Raw genomic sequence first — 20821 nt, forward strand, 5'->3', positions numbered from 1 at the left:
ACAGTAGAACTACCAAACTCGTTTCAATGATCAATTTCAGAATTCTTATTTTCCAATTACGGATGTCACAAAGATGCTTTTGACGGAATTTATGTTGATTTTTAATTTATTGCATATTTTATATTGTATTATATTGTTCTAAATTGTATTTTATACTCTACACATTAACATATTATTCAATTTAATTCAACATGTGTTCAATACTGCTATAGTTCTAGTCTTAAAATTGAGTTACAAAATAGAAGAATTTCTAAAAGTGGAAGAGATTCTGTTTTTGAAGAAGAATTATTTTGGAAATTGGCAGAATGATAATTAATTATCGCTTCCAGGAATTCTACTTGACATCCTTAATCTGATTTCGAATTTTTTTTAACTGCAATCAAATTTCACGCGTATATCGGCCGAATTAGAAATAAACTTTAATCAAGTTTCGATTAAATTTTTACCAAACTGCACTCAAATTTTAATCAGTTTTAAGGCAAACAATGGATTGTTCTTAAAACTATATTTTATGTAAAAAGTGTACAATGATACTTATCATTTTGGATTTAATTGGTTCGATACGATATAATTATATAGGAGTAAACGTTTTGTTGTTCTTTTAGTCGCCCTATATATTTTATCCACAGGCGACAGTTACACGCGTAAAATTCACTCGTAGATAGAACTTCCGTCCGGTCAATTTATTCAACGGAGCTGTGCCGCTCGTTTCACGGAACCGGTTGAATTAAATCGATATGTTTTCTGTGTTCCAGTTTTCATTCGATGTGAAATTGAATTCTGTGATATTCACCACAGCGAATGCTTTCCGGTAGAAACGAATGCTGAAATTAATTCTTCAGAGGTTACGTATTCAATTAATGAATATCAATTTATTTTTGAATTATTGTTCTCGAAATACTTTTCAATATTTTTTAGAAATTCTCTCAATGGGAATAATCTTTAAAATTTTATTATTTAAGGTTTGAGTGCAAGCTTTTTGGCTTTAAATGATTGAAATATTCTGTTCTGACTATTAAAGTATTAACATATTTTATCTACATATGCTTTCATTTATAAGTCGTCTTTATAATTTTTTCAACATTGTTAAAAGGAAGTTTTAACCAGAAAATACTTGTTATATAAGACAAAATACTTACTTTTAACAATAGTGTGTGTATTTTGAAGATTTTTAATTTGAAGTTTTAATTTATAGTCGCAAAAATGAATGCTTTTACTCTGATGCTTTACCTTTGAGGTCAGATTGTGATTGCAACTGATCGTGTTCTTTTCCTTTTATTTGTTTTTTCTGTTATTGTATCATGCAACAAATTTGTTACAAAGTAATAGGCAAATATTGGTGATTGTATGGATAAAAGGTCACTGTCAAGTATCAATCGTAAAAATTTCACGTCAACTTCAATTATGTTTTCGTTTGAATTCCAAAACTGAAGCCTTTTAATTTCGGAAAAATTTTATTTCAAATTTTATGAATTTCCAATTATTATATTTAAGATGGATCGTAGTTGAATAATATTCTGAAGTCAAGACTGAAAGCTCATCGTCAGAAAAGTTGTTGGGTAAACCAGTTGAGACAATCCGGAAAAATCCACTCACATGAAGGGGTTCTTTCAGCACTGAGGCCTCTTGGGACTTCCGGAGCTCGTATTTCCTTCCCCATAGCAAGCAATGAAGCAATACATCAAATTTCGTATTGGAAGCCTAAGAATGCGGAGGCAGCCTTTCGCAATTTATTATTCTCGAACGCTAACGTTTCAAGAGAATTTACTATTGCGTATATTACTAACAGTTAAACATTTTCACGTCAATTTGTCAATTATGAAATAATATCTAATTTAACAATAATGAAAGGACTATCGAGTGAAGAATTATTAAAATGCATAAACCAGAAATTTTGTACAGTATTAATATAGATTCAAATCATTTCTATCAACTCCAGATCATAACAATGAAGTTCCAAGTTAAACACCAACTACAAAATTTCAGTAAATTTTTAATAGATTTCAGTCAAATTCAAGACAGGAATTAGCTCGTCATAATAATTCTCCTTCCTAAGTTTCTTTCCTTCTTTATTAAAATTTCCTGCATTTCATTCTATTTTAATACCGGTGTTAGTTTCAAACACATTTCCTTAAAATATCCCCCGATTAATAAGTTAAACTTCAGTCGAATCCCAAAGTTTAGTTAACTTTCAGTCAAATTTCAGTCCGATTTTAGTCGAACCTAGGTCGGAGTACATTCACATCGCAATCAACTTTGAAATGAAAGTTTAATTCTGCCGAATTACAAAATTCAGTTTCTGACGTTAAAACCGGAATCAAAATTAAATTCCAACACTCTGGTTGAAGTTTCAACGATTATTTTTAACTTCAAATAGCAGGGATTAAATTCAAATTCCATTGCAATGGTCAAACTCATTTTTATAGTTTAATTCCATCAATATGTATGTTACTGGTACAATCATATAAATAAACTATTGGATATGAATTTCCAAAAATCTGTCAATACCGTTGAATTTGATTGCATTTTCACAGGAATATTTTACCCGTTTGTTGTTTTGTTTCGGGTGTAGATTTTCATAACTCAAAAATATGTGGTTTCCACCGATTCATTCTGCGAGGTTTAAAATAGGTTAATACAACGAAGTAATGACAGGGTAGAAATTCTGTTATCAATTCTGAAATTGTGTGAGATTTGGAGCAGCTGCTATATTACAAGGGAAACATGACGGTGTCTCCAATTCGATCCCATGTAATCGATGTGTCATTAACGACGTAAACCAGATCGAATTGGTAACAGATCAAACGCGTTCACATTAAATGGTCAATTACGGAAACTCAGTGATAGATCTTTGTAAATGACAAAGTGATCTAAATTCCACGAAATTGCTCAATAAACTGAAATTCCAAAGATTAATTCTGGCAATATTTACACCTGTGTTGTTATTTGATTTATAATGGAGCAAAACTGTATTATTTTTTCTCTACTAACAATTTAATAATGACATTTTATTGACGGTGATGGGGCAAATATAAAAAAATGTATTGTGAAAGTTATGTCGTTCGATCAACTATACCCTTAAAATGAATAATGATTTAATTTTCTTTCTTATAGCAACAACTTTGTTATTGGTAAGGGGGGCGGGGTTACCTTTGCGATCGAGAATTACATGGAAGTTGAGAAAGGTTCACAATATTTTTCATATGAAAGGACATCAGATATAACAATTTTAAAACATTAAGAACGAAGTATAATATGAACTATTTACTAGTAGATATGTACATTTGTAACAAAATCTTCATGTGTAGAGGTTTATTCAACATTGAGAAATTTAATGTTCCCTAGATTCTAGAATTCGATTAGCTTTGCCTTTCTATGAATTTAGAGAATGAAGATTGTACTGTATTAGTGTTAAAGCTGAACGTCTGCAGAAATATACAAACCATTTTCCACGCGAAGTGAGATCATAAGATTGAAAACTTAAGGTTCAAGAGCTGAATAGGATACACAATACTTTATTGTCTTTCTTTCGTTTAATAATAACAGTGACTTAAGATCCAATAACACTGTTCAACACGTAAAATACCTCATACCTAAAAGTGTTATTGGATCGGAAATCACCGTTATTATTATTAAACGAAAGAAACCCAATAAAATATTGCACATTCTATTCAGCTCTTGAACCTTAAGTTTTCAATCCTATGATCTCACTTCGCGTGGAAAATGGTCCGTATATTTAAAAAATTCTCATCTTCTCACAAACGAACGTTATAGAAATTCAAAACGTAAAATACCTCATAATCGCTCAGAAGTGTTCAGATAGATCTTTATGAGCTGAATACGAATCTGAAAACTGTTCTTTCCGCAGTATGTTCACTTTTTGAAACAAATTTATTTATCAAACACTGGACGTACTAGGAAGAAACTGTTCACAGAATCGTATTCAGCTCATAGAGATATAACAGAAACGCTTCTGAACAGTTGTAAGGTAGGAAAAAGGTTAAAATTTGTTGAACATTACTAATGTTACTTGTACGACGGTATGTGTTCGTAAAGAGTTAATGGCCTTCTTTTTGTTGCAGTGTTGGTAACACAAATCCTTATCGCTGGTGTTTCCGATCGATTATCCGAAATCCCTCTCTCATTGTCAGTTACTTCGAACATTCGACATTTGACTGTATTTTTAATCGTGAGCGATCGGTAAATTCTTGTTAGACGTGGAAGGAGCTCGGACAGATCAATACGGTCGCAGGTATTCTCGTAATTATTCGGCAGCCGATTCTCAATAAAACGGGGATTAGGATGCAAAAGCTGCAGAGTTCATTGCACTCTCCCTGGTGCCGTTTCCGGTGTCCACGAGTAATAGACTTTTGATGCAGCGTCCAAATGGCGTCGCCGATAAATCGCCGTCCCCCGATATTCCGGCATTGTCCGTAGATTAACGCGCTTTAAATACTTTCCGTTTCCCGTAGACCCAGGACGATAAATAATTCTTGAAACAACCGGACACTGTGGCTCGTCGTTCGTCTTATTTACCAGTTAATCGGTAGATTCTAATTTCTTTGGTACGTCATCTTGCAGACGATAACGGTTGTAATACTGTGAATTATCGATCTTTAATCGATATTACAACCGAACTACCGACGATAAACGTATCTATTTCTATCGGATCGAAAAACGTCACAAATTTTTGAAAATATACAAATTTATAAGTTAATTCATTTCTTCGCTTACATATTGCAATAAACATTGTTAAAGATCTGAACAAATGCATTGTTATAACATTCTAATCATCGGTTTACGAGTATACTAATCAGACATTTTGGTGGCTTTGGCAATTCTAGTATTAATTTCAACAAAGACAAACTTGAAATTAAAATGTCTTCTAAATTAGTAGTTTTTGGGTATGAACAATTTTTTTAAAACAATTACTTATATCAAATTGTTTCTGCCCTGAAACCATTCAACTTTTGTTTGAAACATTTTTCGGTATCATCAACGGTTTTGAAGATATTCGCCGGGATTTATTTAAATGGTTCATCCTGTACAGCTGCCACTGGTTCTTCACATGGCGAAATTAGGTGTAGGGGAGTTTCCTGCTACATTATAAAACAAAGTGCCAGATTATTTATCAATTTATGTGGATATTCAATACGATTACTTAGTAGGTACGTTAGATGGAATGCAAGTGCAAAAGTGATCCTGATTTTGACTGTTCAGTTTCTACTTGATTGCTTGAAACTGTAAGCAGTGTTCGTTATAATGACATGTATAAACGAATGACTTAAAATCAATGATTAAACACAGAAAAATTAATCAACTGCTAACGAAGTAACTACTTCAAATAGGTCTTCAAAAATGGTTATAAAAAAAACTGGTTATAAATTTTGGATGATACGTCCGTTTAGTATACGTTAAATGTTATTGTCATTTTTTACATTGAAATCAATGATGCTTAATGTAAGCTCTGGTGTATACAATTAGGGTTCTTCAGCCAGTTTATCATTGTTGGTTTATACCTCTACTCTGCCTCCATTGCACCCTATATTATGCTCTAATAGGCACGGTATTATGCACGTAAAGTGACCCATAGATCACACTAATTTAAATCAATTTATACAATCAAGTATCCCATTTAATAGGTAGCTAATTTTTTCTATATTAATTTCTAGAAAACAATTTCTAAAGTAAAGATGGAATGTACTTCGACGTATTTATTTTTATTCATAATGAGTTTTTGCAATATAATAAGTAGCGCAACTGCCTCTGAAATGTATTAAAAAGTATATTATAAGTATCTTCTTTGATTAACTCCTTTCATTTTTTACAAGATTGTATTAACCATACAATTAAGTACCAAAGTAATGCCTCTGTTTTGTTAATTAATCATTTGCATGATCATTACAAATTAAAAATTGTTCTAAATTGGTAAATGTTTTCATAAATTAGTTGGCTAGCACATCATTCAGCCCAGGAAGTAATACAGAGAAGTAAATAATTTTTTATTGGAAAATAATGGACAAAACAGAATTATATACGTAATATCCAATTAAAATATGTCTAAAAATTTAATTGTGTGTAATATATTTTAAACTAACGAATAAATACATAAATAAATAAATACGAGTATAATAAAAGGTATGCATGGACACGTAAAGACTTATGAATGATCTTCCAATACTTTTAAAGGATAGTGTAATGATTAGACTAGCGGATTTTTTTACACAATATGTTCTAAAGTAGTTCACAAAGGCAAGAGAAAATTTAGAAATTTTGTCTTCTCTAAAGCATGTTATTTAGTTCAGTGTTAGATAGAAAACTCGTTCTATCTAGTAAAAGTTTAGTCACTTATTGTATTTTACAGAGCTCTATAGGCTATAAATATGTCAAATCCGCAATCTAGTAATGACGTATCAACTGCAACATGTATCGTTAAACGATTTTTAGTATACTTTTTATGTAATTGTTAAAACATGTTACTGATATAGTCTTCAATAAGTCTAAAAACTAAATAAATATTTAAACTCTCCCTACGGATCAATGTAAACTAAGGTACATGCTTCCATGCTACAAAAATTACGGATGAAAGTTTAAATAAATTTTCAAAATGAATGAATATGGTATTCCTTCGCATCAGTCAATATGGCCCCAGTTACTGGCTTCCGTCCTTTGTCATCCGTAGGTTAACCCTTCCATGCGCTGCTTTACATACGCGCAATCTCAATGTTAAATTGGAATAATTACGCGCCCCGTGCACAAAAGGGGTCCACGTTCACCTTTGCAGATAGGCAGAGGGTCGTTTAACGCGAACGTAACGTAACCATCTACAGGTTGCTTGCACATTTTCCAGTAAATCCTGTTTCGATAAGAGGCCGTTGAAGTCACAGCCAGTGTGCACTCTGTGCAACTCGTTTCTGGTTTCTAGACGATCGCGTTCGCTTACGTTGCATACAAAATCGTTCCATGGTTCGGTACCTGTGCTTGTTTATTTCAACAACAAAAAGTAAGTCTTCAACGAATGCTCCGACATGTATGTACGTATCTGAACATGGGATATTTGCGAAAGCATCCACTAGAACCATTTTTGTGTCCGTATTTGCCTTGATATTTCGCATTTTAGTTTGAGAATTTTCAGCATTTTACATTGTTTGAGGTGGAACGTTTGAATTAAAATGGGCTGCTAAATTTTTATGGGCAAAAGAGAAATGAGAAGAATAATTCATAGGAATTCCGATCGAAAAAATCGATCATTTTATCTGCAGTAAATTGATACAATTAACAATGCACTTTTTTGTATGTATACATTTATATACGAGCAAACTAGTTTTGCTGTTATCTACGTCATATGGTAGTAATATTACAGTATTTCTTACATTACACTTTTTTCAGTAATTACAAATTCATAATAAGCCAAGGCAACCCAACGTTATCAATGTGTATGATGATGATAATAATAACAATAATAATAACATCAAGATTTGTGTCTCCGCAGTCTTTTGCAAAACACTATTAGGAATGTCGAAGATCTGTTATTTTATGCATCAGAAAATTCCATTGTGCTGTAATTTACGATCTATAGTTCACTAAAATATTTTTTCGTAATACAATTTCCTATAAAAAAATCTTTCTATTGGCATCAAGATAGTATATCGTGCAATAAGCTCCGAGTTACTCAGACCAGTCGGTCGATCACACGTCGTTAAGCCTCATCAAGTACTCGGTGACAATGAGATTCGCGAGATCGATCAAAATCGCGGAAACTATTTCGAGCACGACACGTAGCCCCGATAATCGTATTACCTACGCTCCAATAGAAATGGAATTTGACGAGCGACGCAACGAAGGGAGCGTCGAATGATTAACGCACGTTTCATAGGATTAACTGGATCTTAGGGTATACGTGATTTTCATTAATGGCTTTGAACTACTAATGAATCGTAAAATATATACATTACAATCCATGATTATTCAGACGATGATTATTTATGTAATTCGATTACAGTAATGAGCAACGAATAAACACGGTATGTCGATGTTCATTCGAGCGTTTATACAGCTTGCAGTTATTTCGTTTGAACGCATATTCATTCAAAATTAATTTCTTTTATTCAACATAAAATCATATAACATAACAAAAATTCGTACGATTGTTCGAAGTTCTTCGTTTAAATAATACCACACGGACTTATGTTCGTTCCTGTAGTAATTCTTCTTGAACTTTGCAATTTTCTTTGCATTATTAATAGTTACTTTTCTTAATTTTATATTTTTTCTTAATTTTATATTTTATGGATTTGTAGCTTCCTCTTTACTAAAAAAATTACGAAGAAGGAATGTGTCAAAGTGATCACTCAATGAGATATTCAAGCCGTTATACATTTTGATTCAAATAAGTGTTTTAAAGAACGTATTAAATAGACTGCGGATTTTATGCATTTATACATTATATTGCTTTGTAAAATACAATGAAAGACAAAACTTTCATCAGATGTAATGAGATCCTTTTCTTATTCTTAACCTATTGCGATACTTTAGAGAAAAAAGTAATTCGTATTTTTGCTCTTGTCTTTATAAATCGCAAATTCGCAATCTAGTAATAAAGATAATGGCACATTTATTTGAAATTTCCTTCTCGTAATAATTCTGAGGTTTTCTGGATCCTAAAAATTTTAACAGCAAATACTTTTCATTTTCAAGATAGCTGGCATATTTTCTATCAATGTGTGTGCCAGACTCCACATGTTACGGAACTGTAAGTGTGTTATTAAAGCTCTACGGGTCACTATTCCGACATGACATTATTTGCCCGCGTGTTACTGCTTCCCTTCGAGATGTCAAAGGCAGTTGTGATAAATAAATGTTCTCGGTGTGATATCGATGGAAAATATTTGATTAAGACGGTTGATGTTGGACCTCAGCTGTGAAAGTGACAAGCCGTGTTTATCCATCTGTGTCAGCTGTGTGTCCTTATGATTAACACGCATTGAGTAACATAGAAAATAGTAGTAAACCATTGAACGAAAATATAACATAAGGAAAAGATTTTATAAATGATAAGACTGATAATCAATTATAAAGTGTGTGAACAATTCCATATTCATTGCCAAAATTCATCGATCTCGTTATTACAAGAGACAATTGCAATATTCTAAAATAAACTATAAGTCTTAATTTCTTATGCAGAGGTTGAACTGTTCTTATGTGAAAGTCGGTTTATGCATTTTTCTTCCACTTCCAGATTAGCAACCCTTTTTTTTAAATGTTCACAGTGAATGTATCTATAATATTATAATTGTTTATTCCAACTTTAACATTAATTGTATATACATACATACAGTATTTACCGGACGGAATTATAACAGTTTGACCATAATAATTCTTTGAAGATCAATTCCTTTAGCATTTTTTGTATTAATTACCAAAAGGTATGGATTTTCTGAAAGGTTAATTTCTTAAAGAAATCCAAACACTTCGTTGATTAGTACAGAAAACGCTAAAGAAATTCATCTTCAAAGAAATTAATCTTCAAACTTAATGCTCAAGTTGTTATAGCCTTGTGTATACATTTGGAATATGCAGATAATCTTGTAACTGAGTTTCAAGTGTAGCTAACCTAACAGATTAACCATACTCGATTATTCCATGTTACATCGATTTTTCATAGCATTAATAATCGTTAGGATTAGTTCAACGAATAATAGCGCCTTTCCGTCTCTAGATTTCTGTAAAAGTTGGACAAGAACGTTTTAATCGTGTTCAAGGGAACGTTCATCAAAGGGAAAATTAACATCGCCGATGAAGAACCGAAACGAACGTTCGCATCGATCGAGAAGTTCGCCCATTGAATCCTATCTTTATTTTTCTTGGCACTTGAGTATATACCTCTGAGGCATTTACATTTCACAGCTGTCACACAGTTTCGTTCTTCTTCAGAAGAACGAATACCAAACTCATTAAAACTTGCAGGGTGCCGGATTTAAATTAGCCGTTCCCAAATGTTTCGCGAACGCCGATCCAAAGAATGAATAATTTACGAAGGTACGGTCTAGAATCAAGGCGTTTGATCAAACTTTCGATTCTGGTGTGTGCACCAGTTTCTTATACACGCTAATAAAGAAGACAAATATAAAACGATCGAAAATCCGTTTATTGCGGCATTTAAACGGTCCGAGAGAAATATGATAACCTATAATTGGCCGTTCCGCTGGGTTCATCCGAGAATTGCAATATATAGAAATCGATATTTGCGGTATGTGTATATACAGTGCAGCAATAAGCAAGGTTTTCATATTCTCGCTCCTTGAACTTTTATTAGACATCGATTCTAATATCAGATCAAATATTGGAAGCATCCAATAAGGTGCTTGTGCAATTTTTTCATGTAGGAAAAAGACGAAGATATTGCACGGACGATTTCTGTTAAAGCTACATATTTTTATAACATCTTATATTGTATAGAAAATTTTTCATTAGTTGTATTTATGCAATATAATTGTATTTAATTTAATCGTCGTGTACTGTTCGGATGAAGTTGATTAGAAGCCAATATTTAATTCTTAATTATACTTTTTATTCTAGAAATTTGGAAATTAGTTTAACACCAACAGCTTACATGCTTGCACATGTATATTATAATTTAGCGATAGGCAAATTCTTCAATTCAAAAATCTACAGTTGTAATTTAAGGAATAGTAACGCATTAGTTGATTGAAAAATGCACGAGGATTAAACAACTATTACGTCCGTAGTAATTGATTTAATTTAAATCATTCTATAAATAATACTAAATGAAAAGTGACCCTTTCACTATAAATAAAGTAATACAAATTATTCTGTTACAATACAGTTATTCTGTTACGCAATACAACGATAGATAGATAGATATCTGACATATTTCTTTACTTTCTGTTGCAGAACTTGAAGAATCAAATCATGACGACGAACCTGTGGGTCGAACAGGTGAGCGATATTAATTTATTGCGTTAATAATATTAATAATATTGTGCACATTGGGCCCTAGTTACACTATCATCTCTGCTTTTCTTGTTACAATCAATACAAGTGTTCTAAGTACTTTAACAATACCAACAAAATCGTCGTTGACTATTGAAAGGTGAACCATAGAAATGTAAACCATTAAATATCATCACATTGAATATCTCTAAAACCATGGAAATAAGAGAATTACTACATATGTCGCCAACAAGATGTGCTTCAATGTATTTCACATGATGTGACATAGATACTATCTGAGCAACGGTCACTTTGGACAGTGTTCCAACAGATGCTAACAACTGGCTACGTTAATGAATACGCAGTGAGAATTTCGCTTTAATTTACGACGAGGGCAAGCGCCACGCTGTGATGACACAATAGATGTACGCTGTACGATATCCGAATAAAAATCATGTGTTACGTGATACATTAGAACGGTTATTCACGACACTTTCAGAAACTGAAAATGTTCATCAACACAGACACCATTACATAATAATTAGAATCAGCGATGAAATTGAATGAGCCATTGTCGTTGCGATGATGAATGATTCACACATTAGTTTCCAAAGAATTTGAATTAATAGAAATGCAGTTGTTGAATCATGATGCTTTGATGGTTATAAAGCCGTTTACAACGAAAGATTTCTTATGGAATTGACGAAATAATAATTAAGTTAACAGTAATTTAGAGAAAAAGCAATCTCTGCACAATAATGGCGCTAAATTTTCTTCGCGTTTGTATCACTTGGCAGTGACGAGAAAAGATGAAACATCTAATATAATGTATAAACCTTATATTATATCTAATGTAATATATAATATCTAATATCATTAATAAACAGAAGGGAACAAGTGTTTTCCGTGGATGTTTAGTATACATTTATAGTATTGTTCCGTTTTGTTTATTGTTAGAATTTCCTCGAGTTTCAGTTTCTATGCACAGTAGTACCAATGAAATTTGGGCTAAACCTCTCAATTTGACAAGAAATGAAAGTAAAAATCAAAGCAGATCTAATCTTACCGTACTCGATTAAACCCCTAAATCAAATTCGACCGAAATCTAACGCCCCTACCTAATTCGTAAATCTTAACTCATTTCAGATCTATCCTAGACTTTAAACACATCTAATCCTCCAAGACCAGACAGATGAAAAAAATAAAGGGAAAATTGTATAGACAAATCATTTCAAAGATGCCGTAATTTCTGTGCGCCTAGAAGAAGCTGTCCTGGTTTTCCGAAGTGACTTGCGGCACTGTTACAGCAAATTACTTCGCCAAGTAACACGTACTCGTGTAATTGCAACGGAAAGAATTGAAACAAGAAAGGGCGAGGGGCGTGACAGCAAGGTGCAGCAGCAAATGTAATTGAAGAATAACTAAGCGAGACCAATTAACATCTTCCGTCCTCCTCCCCACGTCAAGCAACTTGAGGACCGTCTTCAAAGATAAATTCCACTAAATTCGTTAGACGTTGCACATGCAATTTACGCCCGTGAAGGTATGAACGTCCGCGTCCGTAAGGATAAATTAATTTCCTCCGCGAAAAATTTATGCTTCCCGCCGGTGTTGTATATAGAAACTGGGGTAATTGGGTGAATCCAGTGGCAGAATTAGGGAATATAGTGATATTTTAAAAAGGAGCCTCTGGAAGTTATTATTACGAATTATTGATTCAACTATTATAATTGAATATTTGTATTTTATATTTTATTAGCTTTATATTTTATACACCGTTGTGAAACTATTGGTGTGGTGTTTTATTAAATTTTTGATTTAATAAATCTCACTGCTGAGAGAGTGTCAGCTACTGTATCATAGTGTGATATTTGGAAAGGAAATATTAAATAAACCTGAATAGTCTTTACAATGTTATTGAATAATTTGTGTACATATTCTCTTGGGTACGTTAAAACTGAATAGTTAAAGTTTACGCTGATATAAGGTATACATATAATTAGTTGTATATTTATTACATTACAGATTTAATTAAATAAGTCTCCAGAATTTCAATTTTCACTACTAACGAATCATAAGCTATACACATTGTAATTATTGGCAGATTTATTATAATTTATTTAAATTGTATACTTCTATTCAACAAATTAGTAAGTAATGTTTATTACAAGCTAATAAAAGCATTATAAAATATGTAAGTTGTAAAGAATATTTAAGTATCCTTCAGTCAGAACTGGTATCCTAATACATACTTACGAACGGGAGTACATATCAGAAAGAAAATATTGATATTAATATATGAGTTGTTTTATTATTTCTCTGTACCTTTTTGTACCTATACGGCAAAACGAATACTTGTTAATAGTACATGATATTTCCTATTTCAATGTAGATGAAGAAGAAATTTGTAATGTAAATAAAAAAACACTATTGTTTGGGCACTTTATGCAGAACCTAATACCTGTGGCCAACAATATTTCATGAAATAATACTGAAACACACGTGTATGCGAGTAAATATCCATACGTAAACATGCTCCGTGTAAACGGCATTTAATGTTTGGGTAAAGGTCTCTATTCGTCGGTACATAATTCATGAACACTGTTTGTAAACAATGCTCACCAGAAGTTTGAAAAGTCTTTATAGAGTAAGTATGAGACCCATTTTTTTAAGCACGCATAATTCTCGATTAAAAATACATTTATTGAAACACGATACACGTTTTAAATGTAAGATGTGTACAATTTTACAATATGTGAGAAATTATAACAAAACAGATAGAGTTTCATTATAATAAAATAAAAATTAAAAGTATACAGAAACAGGAATTCAAAAACTGGTTGCCTAATATGAAACCCAGGTTTCACCTTGTCAAAACTTATATTGTCTGTCTGTTTCGACACATTGGCCATATAAAATTAATTGCGTCTGCACCTTAGTCTTCATGAGCCCACCTATAACATTTGATACACTGAACCCATTATTCACCATGTGCATCTAAAGAATAAAGTCCTATACAAAACAAGCACTCTGCATCATAATTTTCTTCGTCATCACTTTCATCGTTCAGAACAATGTCTTCTTCACACTCATCACTTGAACTTCACTTCTTATGCGTTTTCTTGTGGTGCATTTTTTTAAATTGGTTGCGATTTTTAAGACTTCTCCGCAACAGAGATAGGCTGGGGTCTCATATTAGAAAAGGTCTCGTATTAGGCTACTTTACCCTGACCACTACGCGATATTTTCGCAAACACTGCTCGTAAGAAATTCACGAACAGTTACATGAACACCTACAAGAACTAAATATTCTGTCTACAGCAGCTTTTTAAGGAATCAGTTCATTGACTGTTCGTTGTGCATTCGTTACTCATTAACTCTTTCGCTGCGGCAGATTCCAATTCAGGTACAGTACGCGAACAAGCGCACCAAAAGAAAGAAGAATTCGTATAGAATTTGCCAACACCAGTGGAGACGCATCTTAACAGTATCCGAGCTGATACGTCTCCTCTTAATAATATGTTAATATATTAAAATTAGTTATTATTTCTTGTTCATTTAGTAACTAGGTGTTATATTTAAGTAATATTGTAAGGGCTACCATGATGTTCACGATACTGAGGTGTCGTAGATCATCGTGAGGGTATACAGAGTGTAATTACGAACGGCTGGCTGAGTCGGTCAACGAGGAAGTGAAAGGGGATTACCGAGAGTGAGTAAGTTAGAGTACTAGTAAGGGATCCGATGGAAGACTTCTGGATCATCGAAGGGGTGACGAATAATGTACCCGTACTACAATTATAAATGCAATACAAACATTTCTTTATTTTCTACGAAATTTTCGTTAAACCTTCATGAAAGATCAAATTTTGTTTATGCAATGAAAATGAGTTTAAACACCACTTCATTCAGAAAATTTTTATCAGGTAACTAAGAAAATTCGTGCCGTTTCTAGGTTTTGCCAGTGTCAAACTGTACATACGTGCCAGCTTCTATCAATTAAAAGTGTGGTTATGTATGCTTAAAAAAATGCTTATTTAACAGAGGAATTTACTGGTCTGTAACAATTACGGAAATTAATCATTTAAAGTTTTATGACTGTGTCAAAGTGAATACTTTGGTTTTGTTTACTTTATTAATTCAAATTGGTCACCAGAGCCCAATCGTACCATCCCCTATATTCCCCAGACATCGCGTCTTCGGACTATCATCTTTTTTTGGAAGTAGAAAACCGTTTACGAAATCGGCGATTCCAAAATCATCAAGTTGCTGAAAGGGAGTTAAATCACTTTCTTTTTACACCAGATAGGAAACTTTTTATAAAAAATGAATAGAAAATTTGTTAGGTCGTTGGAAAAACGTACATAATAGAAGCCGAAAGTGATTACTCTTCTGAATGAAGGATTGTTTCATCCATTTTGCGTATCATTTATTAAAACGGCAAAAACTTTCTTGGTTACCTAATAATTACACAGAATTTGTGACTGATTTAAACTACGTACGCATCAGGAGACACGTTGAGCGACATTTGTTCTGGAACGGAATCAGTGCAGAAACTGACAGTGGCTCCATGTCGCGTATTTCCGCTCATAGACATCCCGCGACATACAAAGGACAATTTAAATTTTCAGTTGACACCGACTCCATTATCAATTAATATTACTGATATTGCGGAAATAGAAATTTAGTGGATGAAGTTTGATGATTTGAAGGTAATAAAGCTGTTCCGATTGGAAGATTAGTTGTAATTATGGAATTCATAAAATAGTAATTATATGAATTGGATATTAGAAATAAATATTTTAGAATGTTGTAACAGTTACAGACATTTCTAAGACAGAAATAGAAATTAAAATTCATTATATATAATTTAAACTTCGGCCAAAAAGGAATGGTGTACGGTATCAATACTTGTATTGAATGTGGTGATTGATTTATCACAGAATATGGGTCAGTGATTTCTTGTGTAACGTATAGTCTATTGGGCGCAAATCTTGACGCTAATTGGAATGAAGTATTATTAAAAAATGTTTAGTCTCATTTTTGCCAAAAAAAACTCTCAACACCTTCCGTTTTCACGGTTAGAGTATTATTCGCAGCATACGTTTCGTTTTGGTCTTTTCCATACTCAAAGAGTCAAAAAAGAATACTGAATCGGAGTTTAACAATGTCGATCTATGTTTATTGTATATACCAATTATGATTAATTCGATTATTTAGATTCAGTTCATCTCCCATACCTTGATGTAGCAACACATAAATATTATACATAAACAGAAAATGTTCTTTATGGGTTAATTTTTTCGAAAGTAGTGCTGTTATCATTCTGTTTGATTGGCATTCTCATACAAGTATGTGTATCATTTGAAAGTTACATCAACACTTTAACTACGGCTGTCGTCTGTGGATATTGAAAAAGAAACATTCGCGTATAGTTATATGAACAGTGAAAGCGATAGTAGTGAAATACGTAAAGACTCAAATAATGTTGTCTGTGTGGAGAAAAGTATTTATTATTTACTATTATTATTACCTATTTATTATTTTCATTAGTATCATTTATTGAGCTATTATTTTACGTTAGGACAGTCAGTTTCACCAATATATACCCGTAATTTAAGGGTTCAACTGGGAGGAATCGTTTTTACTTGCTCTCACATATGCATTTTCCCGAGATTCTTGGAATCAGTTTTTGTCCACAATTCGTAAAACACGTAAGTTGCAATTTTAACATAGACAGCCCCTGAATCTCCAGAAATCCCTGCTCGCTAGGCATGAAACAACAAAACGACGTAAACCCCAGTGGTCTTCAAAACGTAATTTCGCGTCACGAAATCTCCGCCTGAAAAACCGTAAAACTCTAGAGTCTCTATTTTCTCCTGGCATCTGGAAGAGCAGTGGTGTTTCAGCCAGATAAAGTCGACGACCCAGCCTGCACATGTAATTTAATCGTCCTCATTCCCGGGACACAAATCGTTCCGACACGTTCTCCGACAACCCTCCAGCAATTTTTCTCCGTCCTCTCCGGCCCCGAACCACAAATGCTCCCTCACCCATTACAATCCACCTACAAACAGGTTTCGCGAAGAACGACAGACCGATTCATCCTCGGTTGACGATTCATAACCCCGCCGTATGGCAAACACTTGTTTGGACGGCTGTGACGTTCGACAAGAGACAGAGCCTGAGATCATGGATAGGTCGGTGGGAAATGGTCGAGAGGCTCAGATCGTTACACCGAGTCACATCCGTGTGCACTTATGCGTGTATATGCGCTGCAAGGTATTCCGGCCGCGTCTCCCAGCGACACGCCATCCTTCAACGTCGAAACCACCCTCTTTAGCTCCCGACCGTTTGCGACATCCTACTAGGTATCTGGGTACAACCGGTTTGCCCTCGGCTAGGACCCGGTACACGAGTAATGGCGAAAGTCGTCCAAGCTACATCGTCCGTTTGTTCCTGGTTAGTTCATGTTTTTAAATGTTTCTTCCTATTGCATTGAATGTCAATGAATTGAACCTTTGATAGATACCATTGTGATATAGAGAAATTACGGTTTTAGTCTTTAGGTGATAACAGCCTTTATTCTAGCTTAGGTTCGCAAATTAGGAAAACCTACAGTTGTGTATCTTATATTGTGTGGGATGGGTTTTTTCAGTGAAGTTAAATATAAGGTTGCTCCATGAGAAAGAACAAATAAAGTGAAGAATGTAATTAATTTTAAGAAATGTCGTTGTATTAGCTGTACCTATTTCTGATTGAAAATCCGTTGCAAAGAAGGTGGCGCATTTGGAGTTCGGTTACTTAGCACCGCCGAATGAATAGAATTCTGACATTTGCGTAATATATTATTCCCTCTGTTGAGCCTATAAAAATTTGATTTTCAAGAACATGGAGTTCAAAAATTTGTTTGGTACGTATGAACTTGACTACCCTTCTCTTCGTACGTCTGTTTATGACTGATTATTTCTATTTGCGAAAATGATTAAAGAAATTGATACTAGTATTATGTTATTTGTCTTCCATAGAAATTTTGATGCCAATTGGTAGCTAAAAGATGGCAAAAGCTATAGCAAGTAGAGTTCGGAGACTTTGTCTGTATATCATTTATTGTTAATCTTAATAATATTTACACAGGATCACCTTCAAATCGTTTTTTCCAGTTTTCGAAAATGACGTGGTAAGCGGACACAGAAATCAAGTCTAGTTCCTCCTGCAACTTCTTAAATATTATCTCTCGCGTGACGAAACGTCTTCCTTTTAGCACCCGTTTAAGGCGACGGAAGAGGAAGGAGTCAGCCAGTGAGAGATCGGCTGAATAATGGCGGGTATGGGACAACGGGAAGTGAATTTCGCCACGTGAGAGACAATAATTAAGAACCCGCTGGAGGTGCTAGACTTTATTCCGGTGTCTGCTTGTCACGCCGCTTTCGAAGACTGGGAAAAAAGATTTCAAAGGTGAATAAGGCCAAAGCGAGATTGTGATCATGATGATCCTATGTAATTATTGTTAAGATTAACAATAAATGAATTATACATGAAGTCCCCGAAATTTCTGATCAGACCTTGTATATGGATAATTTGTTGTAAGTAGAAATAGTCGTTGATATTAGTAAACTGTAATAATACAAGTATGCTCAACGAATTTTCAAACTTGATTTTTTCCAGAATCAATTTTCATTAAGAAAAACTTGTTATTTTTTGCTTACGAAAGTTTACACTTTCCATTTATTTTCATATTTAGAAGTACTTTATCCCGTTGTATCAATCGTCTAGCTCCGTCTTGAGTACACCTACTATGACATGTTGTTTGACTATCTTATCAATGTTATAAGAAGTAATAAATACTTTTTAACTTTGCAAGACATGTGAAATATTTTGTATATTAATAGTAATACTTCCTCCTATATATGTATAGTAGACATGATTAAGGATAGTATACATCCGGTACAGGAATGCAAATAATTCAATGTCAAATTTTTGGTAAATGAATAGGATACATTGAACCCTGTATATTAGCATTAATGAGTTCTTCATAAATATACATTTATAATGATCCAAGAAAATGACTAAATGCTCGTAAAACGTTATACAAAATTCTTCTTACGAGAAGGTAACGAATACGTTTATTAAGATTGGATCAATAAAACTTTACACACGTCATCACACTTTCACGATTGATAGAATTTTATTTACATGTATCTTCCACTTACTCTCGTTGCGCAGTGACATTCAATCAAATCGTTAAGTGACCTTTGCTTACTCAACATGTATGTTATAACAATGTAATTTAATATTAATATATATATGTACATACACCGCTATTTCCCAGACTAGGTAAACAAAATAATTCAAAAATTCTGTATATTGATATCAATTTATTCTCTTTCATAGGATTTTATATTCATAAAGAAATAATAAAAACAGAATATCTTTAGGTGAATTAGACAATTAAAGTCCACATAACGTCACAAAATTTGTTACTAAAAAATACTTTACTGTGAACAGAAAGTATGAAGTAACCAGTGTGTTCATACCAACAGTTTTTTCTTCATATGTTCTATAAGTAGATCATGATAATTTGAACATCCTGTAAAATATGTCCATAAATGAACCTGGGTAATGAATGGTCCAAGATTTCATGATTCCCGTACGAGATTTCACTTTTGGACGAAAACGAAGGAGCATATTGGTCTCTCTCTTGCCAGGAATAAAGTTTGTGGAAATTCGATTGCCTTACAGCCATTAATTAGTAGCCAATTATCCCACGGGGGCACGAAACTTCGGTCGAGAATTTCTTCAGCGGGATCCAATCAGACTCGCTTTTTCGGAGCAACTGCGTTTTAAGTGCAGGACGTTCTTACGCTTATTCTTCATTATTGCAATTCAGTATATTAACAATATAGTACAATAACAAACCACACTAATGTTCCTTAAATAGAAATTCAAATTTTAATTAAACCGTTAAAATGTAAACTTGAATTTTTGATTAGAGTTTACATTCAAAATATTCTAAATTTGAACGTGGATATTGTCTATTTTTTTCAAAAGCAAACTGGTTTGGTGCACCGAATAGAAGTTTTGATGTACAAAACTCGCATAATAGTAAGCATTTGTTAAAGCATTTCCATCATTTCAACAAAATGATTATTCATCCACCCATTTAAATCTCATTAAATATTACATAATTAGGAAACTTTAAAATTTAAATTAATAAATTTTACAATTTCCTTATCAATAATACATATTTCTTCAGTAAATGGACTCACTTTCTCTGACTGTAATTATAAATTTGTCGAATATATTTCATCAACTTTCAACAAGAAAATGACGGCGTGAGCATTACAAGAAATACAGTACCTACTTGAATTCTTTCGCTTGACACTAACGGAGAGAATCGAATAATGAATGACGAAGGTTTGGGAGCATGAACTGGCGATAACGAGGTTCAAAGAGGAAAAGGAACAGAGTGAAAGAAAGACAAGCGGTCTGATGAGCAGAGAGGGTAGCAGCTGATAGCGGAAAAGGAAGTGGAGATAGGGGAGCAGAAAGAGAGGACGTGTCCGTGGATAGGAAGGCTATCGGTGCGCTACCATTGTTATCAATTTACTTCCGATATATTGACTGGTCTCCTAAAATGGACACAGTTATCGATACGTGATTGTGAATCTCCACGGTTCGAATCCAGCCTCCTCCAGCAATCGATTCCGCCACCTGTCGACCACAGGTACGTCTACATATTTCAAGAAACGTATCAGAGATTTCAGATGGTACCGGTTTCAGTCGACGGTGGAAGTAAATGCAATTTCAGGCTGGTCGGAAGGTAAATTCGTGGATCTCTGGACTGAACGAAAGGGTGTTCAACGAA

The 20821-nt window shown here is 33.5% G+C and overlaps 1 protein-coding gene across 5 annotated transcripts in view; it reads left to right on the forward strand.

Moving 5' to 3' along the window:
• Nucleotides 1-20821, forward strand: part of LOC107191215 (acetylcholine receptor subunit alpha-like) — a 224932-nt gene that overhangs the window by 69869 nt on the left and 134242 nt on the right. For all 5 annotated transcript variants that reach the window (XM_015580198.1, XM_015580199.1, XM_015580202.1 and 2 more), the window contains exon 2: nucleotides 10915-10959. In XM_015580198.1, the coding sequence (XP_015435684.1) occupies nucleotides 10915-10959 (45 nt within the window). The remainder of the gene's footprint in view (nucleotides 1-10914; nucleotides 10960-20821) is intronic.

The sequence above is a fragment of the Dufourea novaeangliae genome, unplaced genomic scaffold, assembly GCF_001272555.1.
Source record: "Dufourea novaeangliae isolate 0120121106 unplaced genomic scaffold, ASM127255v1 scaffold235, whole genome shotgun sequence".
In the NCBI taxonomy this organism is placed as follows: domain Eukaryota; kingdom Metazoa; phylum Arthropoda; class Insecta; order Hymenoptera; family Halictidae; genus Dufourea; species Dufourea novaeangliae.